At 39.7% G+C, this 18,792-nt stretch overlaps 1 protein-coding gene across 2 annotated transcripts in view; it reads right to left on the reverse strand.

Annotated features, from left to right (window-relative positions):
* Nucleotides 1–18,792, reverse strand: part of SLIT2 (slit guidance ligand 2) — a 391,877-nt gene that overhangs the window by 79,223 nt on the left and 293,862 nt on the right. For both annotated transcript variants that reach the window (XM_069744688.1, XM_069744689.1), the window contains exons 10-11: nucleotides 6,447–6,518; nucleotides 4,496–4,567 (exon numbers count right to left, since the gene is read on the reverse strand). In XM_069744688.1, coding sequence (XP_069600789.1) covers nucleotides 4,496–4,567; nucleotides 6,447–6,518 — 144 coding nt within the window. The remainder of the gene's footprint in view (nucleotides 1–4,495; nucleotides 4,568–6,446; nucleotides 6,519–18,792) is intronic.

Consider the following 18,792-nt stretch of genomic DNA (forward strand, 5'->3'; position numbering starts at 1 on the left):
ACCCACAGAAATCCTGAGAAGAGTCTCTGGAACTCAAGAACAATCACTTTGCACAGCCCCATCTTGAAAGGAGGAGAGATGTGCATGATCGACTCCCACTTTAATCATTGTCTATGTGATCGCTACAGAAAGAGTATAGTGCGCCACTTTTTCCAGCAGTTCCATAGACATTGAATGGAAATTTGTGTATTGAATGCTAAAAACAAGACGATTTCGACAAAGCCACCGCAAAAAAGCATCCAAGAAGATGTCGGAGAAGACGCTTCTGGTAAAACACAGCCGATGTCTAAAAGATGCTGTGCGCAGATACCCTACAGGTGCAGTAGTTTGTGTAGACATGCTACGTTAACTACAGAAAGTGCCATGCCCGTCAATTTAGAGACTCCTACATCTTTACTGCGGCTCAACTCCTTTGAAGTGAACAGCTTTTTACATGTGTCGTGTTTGGGTGGGAAATTTAGTTCTTGCAAAGGATATTCTGCTTCAAGAAATATAAGTCCAAAATAATTAATTTCTGGCTACATTGAGGCGAATGTAGATTCTCTCATCCAAGAAAATTGGGCCGATTGTGCAAATGACACTCTGATTACATTCTGATCAGAGTTTGATCCTCGTATAATCGCAGTGTGATCCGAGCCAGAGAGAAGATAGAAAATGACATTTTTCCATCTTCAGTGAATACCCAGAAAAAGGACTGCACTCGGATGTCGTCTAAGTGTCTAAGTGTACTCCAATGTTTTCCACGCCCCCGTTGACTTGAATGAGTTAATGGCTTACGATTTCAAAGGGAAATCGCAGCATGCTGAATTTTTTTTCCCTGACAGATTCGGTCAGTGAAAATAAATCGGTCATCAGCACTGCCCTATTGAATAACATTGGTCTGAGTGCTCTCCGATTAAAAAATCGAATAGCACTCGTCCAATGTATATGCTGCTTTTAGATTCTCTTGGAAACCAAGTTCTTACAGGAAAAGAAGTATGCAAATTGGCTCTCCTCTTGAAGGAAGAAAACTGTCTATTGAGCACCCGCAAGCTAGTGTCCGAAACCTTTAGCAACACTGAAACTTGATTAGGGATATCAATCAAACCTACCCATGGGTCGGACATTAACTCACATGTTAACTACCATGAGTGACCTTCTTCCTCCTGGAGGAGAGCTGATTTGCATATTAGGAATATGAGCAAGTTCATAGATGATGTAACACATGGAAGTAGTGTATCTCTTTTTTTATGAGACAAAAAGGGACTATGACTCCACTTCGCTTGTCTTGGTGTGGGAGAGTATCGGAAGCTGTAAGTTCTGTTTATTGAAGAAGTAAAATGTAAAAGGGATATAAAATTTACTTAAAGGATCAGATATTCACGAATGTTGTACTATAACAAATCCTATTTTCTCCACTGAGTTCTGGGAACATAAACAACCTGTCATGAAAAAGGAACCCGGAAAATGATTCTTGCGTTGAAGAAACAGTCTTTGACAAATATTCACGTGTGGAATTAATTTATCAACCTCAAGCAAAATGAGGCTCGGCTAATGTCTGCTAATTTGTCTAAGTGACTCGTGTTTATGGTGCGGCTGTTGGGCGTAGTAAGCTATTACCTATCACGTGGTAGCTGGATATTAATAACTGTCCGCACGGGGATGCTCACACATTGTGAAGTCTATAGACATAAGGCAAGCAAGAAACTAGACGGACGAAGACTTTTCCGGTTTAAGGAACGCAGGCAACGTATAGAGATCTGCCGTGCAGTAATTCACTAATGCGCAGGTCCGTGAAGAACATCAGATGGATTGCTAGACAACTGGGTAGAGTATTTATGGCAACTATAATATAATATAACAGGGCATAAATTATGCCTGTCAGCAATGCTAATTTTTGACAGTGTGCCAATGTAAGATAATGGGCATCACAGAGTCGTAAATTATAGTTGGCTTATTTTTACCACTGAGTCATTTCATAAATCCCTACCCTTCCAATTCCCAAAATAAAATATACCAATATCATTCCATAAAAATGTGTGCAAATAGCCTATTCAACAACAAAGAAAACAGGGTTTCTGGTACCACTTATTGGAAGTAGCGATCCTAGAAGTCAGTGTTGACTCTTTAAAGGGAATCTGTCACCCCTGGGACGTATATGTCCTATTAATATGGGCATACAGGTAATAAAAACGTTACACTAGTCCTACCTGTATGCCTCATATTAATGCTCTTGTTGCTGAGAAATGTTATATTCTTTCTTTATGCTAATGATTTCTTCTAGGCTCCGGGGTGTGCGGTGCCTGGAGAAATCCCTGCCTCCAGTGTTCTTCGTAATATTACCTCCTCCCATCAGCATCAGTTATGGCCTCGGAATCCTGCATCTGCACCCTGTAAGCCCTCCACAATGAATACTTCATCCTCCCTTCTGTGGGCGCTGCTTTCAGGGATCTTCTACGTAGCTGTCGGCGAGTCACTGTGACCTCCGGTGTGCATGCCAATAATACTTCCTCCCTGCACAGTCATCACTAGGAACCATGTATACATGGCAATGACTATGGGAGGAAGTAGGAGGAGCATCTTATGGGCGTGCACACCGGAGATCACTGGAGCGGAAGTCACTGGCGCCTTTGCAGAAGATCCCTGAATGCAGTGCCCACAGAAGGGAGGATGAGGTATGTATTTCTGAGGGAGAGCAGGGTGCAGGCGTGGGATTTCGGGGCAGTAACTAACACTGATGGGGGGTAAGGGCAATGAAGGTGAGGGGCAATGAATGAGGGGGCTGATGAAAGGTGGGGCAATGAAGATAGGAGGCAGAAATTTCTTTCAGGCGCCGCATGCCCTGGAACCTGGAAAAAAAAATCATTAAGATAAAGAAGTAAGAACATAACATTTCTTCACAATAAGACCATTAATATGAGTCATACAGGTAGGAATAGTGTATATTAATAGGTCATATACATCCTGGGGGGGGAGGGGGAAGATTTCCTTTAAACCCTTGTCTATGCAGCCAATTTTCATTTTTACTTGGATTCCTCCCTCCTCTTTTTCCAAGAGCCATAAATATTTTTCTTTCCACGAGTAGGTAGCCTATTTCTGTTTCTGGAATGAGTTGTAGTTTTGAATTACACCATTTTTTTTACCATCTAATGTAGTGAAGAACGAGAAAAAAATTGCAAGTTGGATGAAATGCTGAAAAAAAAACCCTGCAACTCCACAATTGTTTTTACAGTGTTCGTTGCATGGCAAAAATTACCTGGATAAATGATTCTCCAAATCAGCAAGATTATGGAGGTACCAAACTTGTATGTATATATATATATATATATATATATATATATATGTTATTAAGTAGTGAAAAATAATTTGGTTTTAATTTTTGTGGGTTGTCTCACCATTTTTTAAGACCCGTAACGATTTTATTTTTTCGTCAGTCTGTCGGAATGCTTGTTTTTTTGCACCCTGAGCTGATGATTTTATTGATACCAATTTGGTGTGCCAACATTGTTTTGATTAATTTATATTGCAGTTTATTTGGGAGGCTTGCTGACTAAAACTCCACAATTGTGGTATTTTGATATTTTTTCTATTTACGGCAAAAAAATTCTACATAGGGAAGACATCATTGTTATTAATATCACATTTTAAGTAGGGATCCTTTTACAGTTTTTACAATCAAGGTTCACATTTCGTCTATGCTAGAAACTTTTCCGACTTCGATGGTAGTCTAGGCGTTGGGATTCCTCACTTTGATTAGTGCATCCCTTTGCTGAAAGCTTTTAATTTGATTTTCTCTCCATAGAACTTAATCAATTAGTTATTACTAAATATTTTATGATCTTATTTCTCTCAAGTCCAAATGTAGGTGCAGATTTGCATTCCTCTGTCCTCTGCGTGTGATTTACTGCTGTGCGTTCATGTTTTCTCACTAAGTGTATTACAATGATAAATAATACATCAGAATATTCTGCAATCATTTTTAGCATGAGAACAACGATCAATACATGGTAGAATTAAGACATAGCTCAGAATCTGATTTATTGTCAGTTTACGAACCTGACCAGACAGGCATTACTCAGATCTCAGTTTCATGGCAGAGATAGGGTAGAATTTATTTGTCAGCTAAAAGATGATATTTTAGTATAGGAAAGTTACAAAATTATAGCGGAAAGGAAGTTTATCAGCACAAAATCACTGTTCAAACCAAGCACTGGTGCTCGGTGCACCCGTGGTGTGACCAAACATTTCAGCGCACCTTCCCACCTAATTCTTTTTCATCTACTTCCCCAGTTCTTTGGCATATATAAAGTTAGAGATGTCAATCAAGGAAGACGACGGGAAAAGATAAGATGGAAACCAAGTAGGTGGGAAAAGGCATTGAATGATTTGACCATGCCAAGCGTACACCGAGCACCGAGTTCGGACAGTCATTCTGTTCAGATGGAAATTAGTTTAAAATTAGTGAAAAGTGTCCAAAAATTTAAAATGATTTGGTCTCAGAGTCATTCATACTTACAGAGAGTTGAGGGATCGGAGCCCTTGGAAAGCATCTGGAGCTATTTCAGATATCTGGTTGTTGCTCAAGTCACTGTAAATGGAAAATAATTTGGGTTTACGGCACATAAACATATAAGACCTGGCTCTAAGGTAAAGATTTCTAAAAAAATCAGAAACACAATAATTAATATCTGAATCTTCTTATGAAACAACATGTATGTGAACATTATTTATGATGAGAATTATTTCTCTATGGATAATTCAGATTGTATAAAAAATTTTGGTCTTCTCGGTGGTAACATACGGATGTGAAACATGGACTATAAAGAAATAAGACAGACGAAGAATTGACGCCTTCTAAATGTGGTGCTGGAAAAGGATGTTATCAATACAACGGATGGGAAGAAGAACAATCAAATCAATTTTGGAACAAATCGTGCCAGACATGTCACTCGAAGCAAGGATCACCAAGCTATGACTTGCCTACTTTGGACACATCTTAAGAAGAGAGCCATCACTGGAGGTCATTGTGGTCAGAAGAATAACATGAACAAGGCAAAGAGGAAGACCAACAACCCGATGGCTTGAGACTATCAAGATAATGGTGTAGAAAACCTGGTAGACCTATACAGACTTGAAGAAGATTGATCTTCCTACAGAGCGTTCATCCATCAAGTTGCCATGGTTCAAGATCGAGTCAAAGGCCAGTAGATAAGTAAATAAAACATTACTAAAAATGAATATATAGTATATAGTAATTTCTCTGCTGATTTTAAATAAAAATTAGTTACAGAAAAAAGTTTTTCTTGGAACATTTCCAAATTTCTCAGCGACGTCTGTAGCCCACAAGAGGGCACAGAGTGGCATGTAACTCCAGATATATTTGTGGACTGCAGCTGGAGCTTGATATGGAAAAGTCGCACTACAAAAAGTCTCCATACAGCCCTAGCCTTAGGATAGATCTTGATATTCCATGTCAAATTATGGTATCACAGTGAACCACACACTTCGTTCTTCTTCTAAAGTAAAAGGTTGCAAAAAAACTTCAAGTTATCAACAAAAAATGTGACAATGTTGAATTATTAATTATTTATTAATTATTTGAGAAATTATTATTACTTTGGCAAATGAAACTCGTGCTTGTCTAATTGGAGATTCTGTGACTATTTCATCTAAATAATCTCATAAACAAATTATCACGAAAAGTAATGAAGGATAATTTTTAAGCATGGGAAAGTGATATTCATTTCTCTGAATTAATTGGATCTTGACCACAGATTGAAATATTATCAAGTGACAACAATGATCTCCATTTCTTTGGCCCAAGTTAACATCCTCAAGACCAATCAAGATTAATTTATTCTGAATATTTTCGTTTTTAGATTTGAACAAAAACATAAAAGTTCACCCAAAAAGGCTATCATTATCCATCTTCATTTACAATCAAATTCACCAAATCTACAAGTCTAGCTCGGCTTGGTGAAGTTTGAAAGCACCCCCCACCAAAAAGTATCCTGCCTCTTGGCCCGATTTTCCTTCATTCCCTTACATGAAGCCTTCTTCTATTATTAGGCAGTTACAGATCTCTGATGTATTGGAAATGAAAAAGACTTTACAAGGTTATCCAGCTGCAATACACTATTACTTTATGAACTGCTATATAAATTGATCTTTTATATATCTCCGAATGTTGACAAATTACATCAATTTACACCTAACAGAAACTTATGGAGCCACGTTTATTGGAGCACTAACTCACATCAACACGGGCAGAGCAGGATTAAAATATAACAGTGAGGTATTATATACCCATAAAACAATGTTGGAGATGATTAACAGGAGAAGAAGACCCATGTCTTGGGCGATCAAAACATAATATTTGCTAATCAACCATCTGTGAAAAGCTCATAGGGAATATTTTTGGATACCTGTCACTACCATTAATGTTCTACTTTAGAATTATTACTTACATTCTCCTTAGCTTTTTATATGGTGAGAAACCTCCCGGAGGAATGACCTTGATTGAGTTTTGTTCTAGTCTCCTGTGGAGGAAAATAACGTTCAGAACTTTAAGAAAAGTTTTAAAATTATGGAGTAAAACCTTACATGAGGTAACACAATAAGCTGGACCTCAACAAGAACATATTTTTTATTTAGAATTTCCCAGAATGTCTTTATTCATGTGAAATGTATGCGATATAAACCACAGTTGCATCATATCAATACACACATAGTTCATTATTGTAACTGGTAATTATCACTTTATTTCCATTCCAACTCCACTAACTTTGGCAAAGTAATAAGCTGAATAACAAAATAATACTCATTTGTGAAATTTCTGTGTTCCAACGCTATGTAAAGGAGACGACTTTGCCTGTTTGGGTTGGCTTTTCATACTGATGCAGTTGTTTTTAAAAGTTACAATAGAACATGAACAGTGTATGAGATAAAAGTCGTTAAATAATTTGGTTGGTTTCAACTCAAAACATTGGAAAGTTCAAAAAGTAGTATTGTCCCCAGGCAGTGATGTACAACATTTTAACCCTCCAGTCGGTTCAAAACCACAATTTCCAGCCAACTACACCAATAGGGAATGTCGTTAGCATCAATAAGTAGTAATGCGAATCTACATAAGGGTGCCTTTGGTTGGTGATCTGAAGGGAATGGGATAATATTTTGGATACAGTTAATATTGTTTAAAAAAGTAGATATAACATATAGCTAAAGAGTTTCATTAACATCAGATTAAAATAAGTCAAAGTTGCCGATACCGGAGGAAGCAGTTGATCATCTAATGATTCTGGGGGCCTCTTGACAATTCCCAACAGTTGATGTTGAGGAAGATAAGGATTGGGATGTTTTAATCCAACAGAAGATAAGCTGCTGCCAGAGATGTCTGGCAGCAGCTTTCTACTCTTTCATCATGGAAAAAAATGAATGTTTGTCTGTGGAGAGCATACATGTCTAAAGGTACCTTCACACATAACTATATAGTTAAAGATATCGTTGCAACGTCGTCACGCTTTTTTGTGACGTAGCAACGATCTCGCTAACGATCTCCTTATGTGTGACAGCGACCAACGATCAGGCCCCTGCTGGGAGATCGTTGGTCGTGGGGAATGATCAGGACGTTTTTTTGGTCGCTGATCACCCACTGTCATCGCTGGATCGGCGTGTGTGATGCCGATCCAGCGATGTGTTCACTTGTAACCAGGGTAAACATCGAGTTACTAAGTGCAGGGCCGCGCTTAGCAACCCGATATTTACCCTGGTTACCATTGTAAAAGTTAAAAAAAAAACAGTACATACTTGCATTCCGATGTCTGTCACGTCCCCCGCCGTCAGCTTCCCTGCACTGACTGTCAGCGCCGCCGGCCGTAAAGCGGAGCACAGCGGTGACGTCACCGCTGTGCTCTGCTTTACGGGCCGGCACTGACACAGTCAGTGCAGGGAAACTGACGGCGGGGGACGTGACAGACATCGGAATGTAAGTATGTACTGTTTTTTTTTTAACTTTTACAATGGTAACCAGGGTAAATATCGGGTTACTAAGCGCGGCCCTGCACTTAGTAACCCGATGTTTACCCTGGTTACCCGGGTGCTGCAGGGGGACTTCGGCATCGTTGAAGACAGTTTCAATGATGCCGAAGTCTTTCCCCTGATCGTTGGTCGCTGGAGAGAGCTGTCTGTGTGACAGCTCCCCAGCGACCACACAACGACTTACCAACGATCACGGCCAGGTCGTGTCGCTGGTCGTGATCGTTGGTAAGTTGTTTAGTGTAACGGTACCTTAAGGAGAAGTCAGGAGAGGTATCTTAGCTTAATGAACTATTTAAGGTGTATGGGAACTTATATACAGTATTCTTGATAATGATGTGCTTCCAAAACCTCACGTTCATATATATTGGACATTTCACTATCCCACCATCGCAGTGCTAAAATGCTAAGATGGGCAAAAATGTTACCAATTCAAATAACAAAAAAATAAAATGGTTGAACATTAACAAAATATTCATTGCCTATTGACTATGGATCTTTTCTGATAAGATGTATAATGCAGCAAAACTTAAGGTGATGGATATCAGCACATCTAAAAGATTACTCGTCGGGGCCCTCAACTGCAGGTTCGAATTTTGTAGTCGAGAGACAGATGCAAATTTCATGGATGTCTTAGATGCAGATAGTAATCTTTATTTGAAATATCACCAATTGAAAAAAAATGCACAAAAGCAAGGCAACGTTTCTAGTTTAAAAACGCCCTTCCTCAGGTTTATGTGGTTATAAATTGTGTAGAGAAGTGGGTGACCAGCTGGATGATGGTCTGGAAAGAGAACCTAGAAGAATTAAGAGACACTTGATGGCCAAACATCAGACTCCACTGATAACTTATGGTATATAGCTACATTTTTGAAGAAATTGTATCCCAGAATATTCACATAGTCTTAGTCTAGGTGCCATTTCTAAATATTCATGGGAATGAAGAGGCTGAAACAGATCGCATTTCATGGTTGATTGAAAAAAACAACAAAAAACGAAAAATTAACTGTTGTTCTTGAAGATGATTTGTGAGGCATTGAGCTCTGTTCTGGATATCTGCCAACATCATATTAATCTGAACAGCTGTAGGAAGAGATGTATTAATCCTACAGCATTGATGTATACATGCATAGCCCATGATGTAAACATTATCTCGAAGCTTTAGCAAGAAATATCTTGATCAAGGTCTGATAAGTATTGGGCATGGCCGGCAGAATTGTAGTCATGAAACATGTTCTTCCCTTGATGAAGTCTCTCTGAATACCAAGTAGGGAAATGAAAGTGATAAATGCTTTGCGATATGCTGTGCATATTTTATGCTAGATGTTCAGCTGCTTGATGTTATATTGCCCAGCATACACCAAGATACTTAACATGTAACTCTGGATAAGGTCTCATTCAGAATGTTGTAGTCTAGTCTAGTAACAATCCACCTTCTGGATGTAACACTTTGAACCCTCATCATAGATGACCAGGATATAAAAAATTAAACACAGAGATCATCACAGTTTTAGGGTATTTGCACATACAGCTGATATCTTGCAAATTTTTCTAAGACTGAATTTCTTTGTTTCCCTGAATGGGAGTTTTTATGGCAAATTACATAGTAACATAGTAACATAGTTAGTAAGGCCGAAAAAAGACATTTGTCCATCCAGTTCAGCCTATATTCCATCATAATAAATCCCCAGATCTACGTCCTTCTACAGAACCTAATAATTGTATGATACAATATTGTTCTGCTCCAGGAAGACATCCAGGCCTCTCTTGAACCCCTCGACTGAGTTCGCCATCACCACCTCCTCAGGCAAGCAATTCCAGATTCTCACTGCCCTAACAGTAAAGAATCCTCTTCTATGTTGGTGGAAAAACCTTCTCTCCTCCAGACGCAAAGAATGCCCCCTTGTGCCGGTCACCTTCCTTGGTATAAACAGATCCTCAGCGAGATATTTGTATTGTCCCCTTATATACTTATACATGGTTATTAGATCGCCCCTCAGTCGTCTTTTTTCTAGACTAAATAATCCTAATTTCGCTAATCTATCTGGGTATTGTAGTTCTCCCATCCCCTTTATTAATTTTGTTGCCCTCCTTTGTACTCGCTCTAGTTCCATTATATCCTTCCTGAGCACCGGTGCCCAAAACTGGACACAGTACTCCATGTGCGGTCTAACTAGGGATTTGTACAGTTTTAATGTGCATTTACACCAGTCGATAATTGGGGAACTTAGGAGCACTTGTAACTGATTATCAGCCTGTTTAAAGAGGACAACAATCAACTGATCAATGAGGAAAACACTCCTTTTTTGTATAATGGTTTTTAGACTTGCTTAACCCCTTCAAGTCGCGGCCCTTTTTCGTTTTTGCGTTTTCATTTTTCCCTTCTCTCCTTCCCAGAGCCATAACTTTTTTATTTTTCCGTCAATATGGCCATGTGTGGGCTTATTTTTTGCAGGACGAGTTGTACTTTTGAAAGACACCATTGGTTTTACCATGGCTTTTACTAGAAAACGGGAAAAAAATCCAAGTGCGGTGAAATTGCAAAAAAAGTGCAATCCCACACTTGTTTTTTGTTTGGCTTTTTTGCTAGGTTCATTAAATGCTAAAACCAACCTGCCATTGTGATTCTCTATGTCATTACGAGTTCATAGACACCTAACATGTCTAGGTTATTTTTTATGCAAGTGGTGAAAAAAAATTCCAAACTTTGCTTAAAAAAAAAAAAAAAAAAAAAAAAGTGCCATTTTCCGATACCTGAAGCGTCTCCATTTTTCGTGACCTGGGGTCAGGTGAGAGCTTATTTTTTGTGTGCCGAGCTGATGTTTTTAATGATACCATTTCGGTGCAGATACGTTCTTTTGATCGCCCGTTATTGCATTTTAATGCAATGTCGCGGCGACCAAAAAAACGTAATTCTGGCTTTTCAGATTTTTTTCTCGCTACGCTGTTTAGCGATCAGGTTAATCCTTTTTTTTTATTGATTGGGCGATTCTGAACGCGGCGATATCAAATACGTGTAGGTTTTTTTTTTATTGTTTTATTTAGGATGGGGCGAAAGGGGGGTGATTTAAACTTTTATATTTTTTATATTTTTTTCATATTTTTAAAAACATTTTTTTTTTACTTGTGCCATGCTTCAATAACCTCCATGGGAGGCTAGAAGCTGGCATAGCCTGATCGGCTCTGCTACATAGCAGCGATCATCAGATCGCTGCTATGTAGCAGAAATGCAGGTGTGCTGTGAGCGCCGACCACAGGGGGGCGCTCACAGCAGGCTTGCATCAGTAACCATAGAGGTCTCAAGGACCTCTATGGTTACCTTCCTGATGCATCGCCGACCCCCGATCATGTGACTGGGGTCGGCGATGACATCATTTCCGGCCGGAAGCACCGGTTAAATGCCGCTGTCTGCGTTTGACAGCGGCATTTAACAGGTTAATAGCGGCGGGTGAATAGCGATTTCACCCGCCGCTATTGTGCGCACATGTCAGCTGTACAAAACAGCTGACATGTCTCGACTTTGATGTGGGCTCACCGCCGGAGCCCACATCAAAGGGGGTACATTTCAAAAACCTGACCTGCACATCCAAACATAGACTAAGTGTGAACAGGTGCTGAACCCAGAGTCACCAACTCGTATATAGTTAAGTAAATAAGGCAGCACACTGCAGCGCTAAAACATGCAAACTTGAAAACACGAAATTTGAACTGCATTACTGCACTAGAAATATGAAAAATGAGAGCTTTTAGCGCATAAAAATGGCCAATTTTATGTGTACCTGGTAGCCTCTTTACGGCATCTCTCTTATACCAGGTCCTACGCTTGCCCTACCTCGCTGAGAATAAACGTCTCCATCTGAATGGGTGCATGTGAAACCTCTTCTTAGACTAAAAGCTCTCATTTTTCATATTTCTAGTGCAGTAATGCAGTTCAAATTTCGTGTTTTCAAGTTTGCATGTTTTAGCGCTGCAGTGTGCTGCCTTATTTACTTAACTATATACGAGTTGGCGACTCTGGGTTCAGCACCTGTTCACACTTAGTCTATGTTTGGATGTGCAGGTCAGGTTTTTGAAATGTATTCTTTAGCCTTCTGATCGTGCACTCCGCCTCCTAGCTTCAGGTGTTTTAATTACAGCAGGTCCAATACCCCTCCATAGAGAGAGAGAATTTTAGTCTAGGAAGAGGTTTCACATGTACCCATTCAGATGGAGACGTTTATTCTCAGCGAGGTAAGGCAAGTTTAGGACCTGGTATAAGAGAGATGCCGTAAAGAGGCTACCAGGTACACATAAAATTGGCCATTTTTATGCGCTAAAAGCTCTCATTTTTCATATTTCTAGTGCAGTAATGCAGTTCAAATTTCGTGTTTTCAAGTTTGCATGTTTTAGCGCTGCAGTGTGCTGCCTTATTTACTTAACCACATCAAAGGGGGTGACACGACATGCGCCGTACTATTACTGCGCATGTCGTGAAAGGGTTAAAAGTCATCATTCTCATGTGCAAAATAAGCATATTTAACAGCAGCATGTAATCATGATATGCTGCTGAAAACAATAATATTTTATGTGCACAGGACAATTTTTTATTTTTAACGATTGTTCTGTGCACATGGAAATGCAGTCCACCTGTCTAAACAATTGCCAATTGGATGCATGTTGTTTGACAGCCACGTTCGGTCAGTGTAAATGCACCCTTGGACTATTATATTGTAGGTACAGATATAACACAGGTTACCTTGACACACATAACACAGCACTGGAATATCAAGGCACTTTTTTTTTTTATTTGAACCCCTAAATTGACATCAGCCAATGCAATGTTAATTCATCTTAATTCTCCACTATTCAGATAACCTTCTTTATCAAAATGTTAAGCTTGGGTCAAAATAACCTTTGCTACCTCTGTACGTATTTGCTTTATTTTAGAATGCATAGCTATAAAGCAATAACCCATTCAGCAGATTAGAAGCTAATTTATGTAGACGCACACAACAAAGACAATTTTCGTGAGATAAAATTGACTCACAGCTTTTTTAGGTCATTCCATAAAAAAGAGGAAAATCAGTTGGCATTCTACAAATTAACAAATCAACGTCACGTATTCAAGATAGCCAAATTAGGATGTGATTAAGAATAAAGAGAATAGAAAGAAAAATAAAAACTAGATAAAAGAAAGTAAATAACATCCGATTCCAAGTGGATTCCAATTAGGCCATGAGTGCGTAAAAACTACAAAGGGTAAAAGACATGAAACTGATCCATAATTTAAATGACAGAGGAATTTTGTCCAACTGTACAACAAATGGGTCTATGGTGATATACCAGATAAATAAAATGAAGGGGTAAGACCTGAAACGATGCGAACATGTCAAGAGTAAGAGCCCTTCAATAAATGACAGTCAGGATACACCTCCAGGCGGCAAACTCCGTGGAGCAGAATGAAGTACAAAGGCAAGAGAATTATGGCTATTATTTCCTAGGATATAGCTCTATAATCATGACATGACTATCTTAGTGATCGCATCACAGCAGAGCCAAGGCTCTTCATCCTTGAAGCCTGCTGTCACACCTTTTATCTTATATTTGCTTCTCGGAAAAAGAAGCCAAGAAGTAAAAGCTGCACGTCCAAGCCTTAAAACTATCCTGTGTAAAAATGAATAGTACAAGTAAAGTGCCATTTTATATGACCCGGTATTGAACCGTAAGTCCCATATAAATATAATAATCATCTAATAAACTAGAAAGCTTTCAAGTGGGTGAGACCTCAACTGGCCACAACCTTCTAAAAGCACAGATATTCCAGTTGATAGTTGATGATTCTCAAAGCTTTTCGTGCCTGGCTGGCAAATGGGTTCAGAAAGCTCACTTTTCATATTCCGACTTGACCATTATTATGGAAGGTACAGCCAACAGTCAGAAGGATACAGATTTAACAGATAAGATTTGATGGATGCTGAGGGTAATAATGTAAAAAAGGGGTAATAATGGAAAGTCATTTCTGGGCTGTCGGTGTCATTATGATAAGTGGTACTAAATATCTGAGAGTCTCCTCCACTAAATACTTTTTATCCTGTTACTACAAGCACAAGATGTAAAGATTTGACCCATTTCCCTTAATTTTAGTATTCTAATAGAATACTAAAATTAAGGGAAATGGGTCAAATCTTTACATCTTGTGCTTGTAGTAACAGGATAATATAACAGTGACAATATAAATGGTGCAGCTAAGTCTGAGTTTACTGATTTTAAAGGAAATCTGTTTGAACCCCCAAAAAACTGTTTCTATGATCATGTTTCTCTTTGAAAAATGTCATCGACACCTTTACTGTTGCAATCTACTGTACCCTGGTGTATAAAACGTTGTTTTAATACTTATGCAAATTACGCTTAAGTGCTCCTGGAGTGTCAAAGAATTTCCCAAGTCTCTGCCTCCCCAGTTCTATTCCCAGCCCAGCTCCACCTTCTTCTGCTTGACTGACCGCTCACTAACTTCACTTCACAGACAGTGAGCTAGACTGGGAATAAAGCTAGGGAGGTAGAGGCTTGGCGAGTGCTCTGATCATGCCAGAGCACTTAAGCCTAATTTGCCTAATTTGCATATGTACTAAAACAGATATTTTTCATTGAGGTAGTAAAAGATTGCATAGGTAAATGTACGGGATGACAATATCTTTCAGACACCAACATGACTATTTAAAATTGTTTTGAGGGGAAGCGGAGTGGGGTGGATCACTCGGACAGATTCCTTTTTAAACATTTATGCCATATCTAAAGGCCCAAATACACATTAGTCAGCTAATCTGATCTTGATGGTATTGTCCAACAATCTAATTTGTGTGGAAGCCTCCTGACTCTCTCTAAACAGATGAGCCGACCTCCATGAATCCGTCAGCAGCTCTCTCACAGAGAACACAGGAACACGTGGGAAATCTGAGCTTTCCTTTGTTTGAGAAAGTCAGAAAGAGCGGTCCATTAAGGTACATTGGACACATTTTATTGGTCGGAGCTAAGCCAAGTCCTTGAAGTACCACTACAGTGTTTTTGTCTTATTTTATTTCACCACTGTATAAGTATCAATAATGTATCTTCCCTGAGAGCAGTAAAATGCTTGTCGGTCGCAGTCTTCTGCTGTTTCCAGTGCAGCTCCGGTCCTATTCTGCACTACATGACTGGACTTATGACTGGCCAGATCACTCCAGTGTTTGCTGGACAGACTGGAAGTTACTTCTCAATGTAAGTCTATAAAACTGTAAGTAATCTACTATATAATTGTCTAAGGGTCACTTCCGTCTGTCCTTCTGTCTGTCTGTCATGGATATTCATTGGTCGCAGCCTCTGTCTGTCATGGAAATCCAAGTCGCTGATTGGTCTTGCCAGCTGCTTGTCATGGCTGCCGCGACCAATCAGCGATGGCCACAGTCTGATTATTCCCTCCCTACTACCCTGCAGTCAGTGCCCGGCGCCCGATCCATACTCCCCGCAGTCAGTGCCCGCTCCATCCTCCCCTCCAGTCACCGCTCACACAGGGTTAATGCCAGCGGTAATGGACTGCGGGTAACTCTGTTACTGCCGCTATTAACCCTGTGTGACCAAGTTTTTACTATTGATGCTGCCTATGCAGCATCAATAGTAAAAAGATCTAATGTTAAAAATAAAAAAATAAAACCTGCTATTCTCACCTTTCGTAGTCCGACGATGCGCTCACGCCTGCCGCCAGCATCCAGCCCCAGAGATGCATTGCGAAATTACCCAGAAGACTTAGTGGTCTCGCGAGACCGCTGAGTGATCTGGGTAATTTTGCAATGCATTCTGAGAACGCAAGATGGCGGCAGCCGCGCACGAGTCACCAGAGGTTCGCTGGATCTACGCTGGATCCCGCCGCCGGGTGAGTATATAACTATTTTTTATTTTAATTATTCTTTTTTAACAGGGATATGGTGCCCACACTGCTAAATACTACGTGGGCTGTGTTATATACCGCGTGGCTGCTATATACTACCTGGCCAGTGTTAGATGCTATGTGGGCTGTGTTCTATACTGCGTGGGCGGTGTTATATACTACGTGGTTGTGTTCTATACTGTGTGCTATATACTACCACTGTTAGATACTGCCACAGATACTATGTGGGCTGTGCTATATATTACGTGGCCAGTGTTACATACTATGTGGGCTGTGTTATATACTGCGTGGCTGCTATATACTGCGTGGCTGCTAAATACTGAGTGGGCTGTGTTATATACTACGTGGGCTGTGTTATATACTGCGTGGCTGCTATATACTGTGTGGGCTGTGTTATATACTATGTGGGCTGTGTTATATACTGCGTGGCTGCTATATACTGCGTGGCTGCTATATACTGTGTGGGCTGTGTTATATACTACGTGGGCTGTGCTATTTACTGTGTGGCCTATATTAACGCATCGGGTATTCTACAATATGTATGTATATAGCAGCCACATGCTATATACCACAGGCCACGTAGTACTCCTATATACTACGTGGCCTGTGCTATATACTATGTGGCTGCTTTATACATACATATATATTCTAGAATACCCAATGCGTTAGAATCAGGCCACCATCTAGTAGGCTTATATTAAGTGATTGTAACACTTGGCAGTGACTTTCGGACAGTCAGGACCTGTGGACACGAGATAGCAGAGAGGGAGCAGTAGAAGATAGCAGCTGGTAAGAATTGTACTACATACCTGGTCAAACATTACTGTTACCACTTCTGTGGTTAGAGTAAAAAAAACCTGGAGTGGTGCTTTCAAAAAAACAATGGATTATCCTTTTTTTAGTTATTGGGAATCAGCTCAGAACTGGATACAGCCCTCTGCATATGTACTCTATGCAGTGGAAACAATGAAGGGGATGGAGGCTCACTGGAGAATATGGAAGACAAAATTCCAGAATCCACCAATAAAAGTAATTAAAATGATTTGATCTTACAATTTTTAATCTTAACAATTAAAAGTCATGTTTTAATTTTGCACACCATGGCAAGATGCTAGAAATTTTTCTTACATATTGCTTTTTGCTCAGTTGCCGGTCTGGAGCCTGCGCACCACTTTTTGTTGATGGAGGCACCTCTTTTCCACACTGGCTGAGCTGAATATTCCTTTATCCTTTTCCCCCATTTTGGGTAGTTATTAATCACTGGGGAATACCCTTTTGTGTACTAATTGATTGGCGGTCTCACTGTCACCAATCACACATTGATGATGAACATAAGGATACGGCCTCAGAATCAGGAACAGCCACATTAGTATGTATCAAAAGGAAAGCAGCAGTACTGGCAATTGGAAAGAGCGGCTGCAGGCGTCTAGGGACTTCATCCAACAGACACTAACAATCAATAAATCTGGAGAGGGAACCGAATTAATATGTATAGTGTTGTGTATTTGTAAAAACTGAAAGGGCTGCGGGCTATCGGGATAATCGTGTCTTCTTAACTTTTATGATCAGTGGCCTACTGGCCATTGAGGTCAATCCAAAGATTGGCAATTAGTGTTTACTTCCTGGAAAACACTTGACTGATTAGAGAGGGGAATGGAGACTCATGTTGATCGAATAAGTAGAGGTCCAAGCGGTAGGACCCCCACCGATCACATGTTAATAAAGCGTAATGCACAGGTGACAGCCAAGGACGGAGTCACTGGGATTATCTGTGAATGTGGTGTATGGTACAAAATATTAAAGCCATATAATTTTCTCCTCCCCCAAGGTGCTACACTACATTACACATAACAATATAGGCTTCCACATCACAAAATAATTAGGATAAAATAATTATGGTCAATTATAAACAGATTAGTTTATGTCCTGATAACGTTTTATATTTAAATCTGTGCGTTATTGTAGTGCTGTTCGTTTTGCTGTAGACCATTTTGTGTTATGTCTGTTTTCTCATTCTAGGAGTTTTCCAAGTCACGTTCTGCTCCATGAGAAAACAGATATAAAAGTCAGTATGACAAGAATTTTATTAGGTTAATATATCATCATCCTGACAAGGTATTACAAATGCGGGGATATGCCGTTGACATGGTGAGCAAGAAGAAATATATGATACACTATAATCCATCTAGGATTTCTGTGCAGAATGAAATATGTTGGGATGGGACTTTTTTATTCTTAAATTTAGTCTGGAGCTATAAACGTGAGTAAACGATATTAGATAATTATAAAAGAAAGGAATGTAAGGCTGAATTTCTCCTGCTTATTCCAAGGGAACAGGGGAGATAGGAAAGCTCCCATTGTGAAGACAAGTAACCCAGAGCTGTGGCAGGAAAAAATGAGCACAACTCCTGCATAAAGGGGCTAAAAAGGTAAAAAGGAAAGTAAATAAAAATATGTATATACTAGATGGTGGCCCGATTCTAACGCATTGGGTATTCTAGAATATGTATGTATATAGCAGCCACATAGTATATAGCACAGGCCACGTAGTATAAAGCAGTACTACGTGGCCTGTGGTATATACCATGTGGCTGCTATATACATACATATTGTAGAATACCCTATGCGTTAATATAGGCTAAGCAGTAAAAAACACAGCCACATAGTATATAACACAGCCCACACAGTATATAGCAGCCACGCAGTATATAGCAGCCATGCAGTATATAACACAGGCCGTGTAGTATATAACACAGCCCACACAGTATATAGCAGCCATGCAGTATATAGTAGCCACGCAGTATATAACACAGCCCACGTAGTATATAACACAGCCCACACAGTATATAGCAGCCACGCAGTATATAGCAGCCATGCAG

The sequence above is a fragment of the Ranitomeya imitator genome, chromosome 1, assembly GCF_032444005.1.
Source record: "Ranitomeya imitator isolate aRanImi1 chromosome 1, aRanImi1.pri, whole genome shotgun sequence".
NCBI classification, from domain to species: domain Eukaryota; kingdom Metazoa; phylum Chordata; class Amphibia; order Anura; family Dendrobatidae; genus Ranitomeya; species Ranitomeya imitator.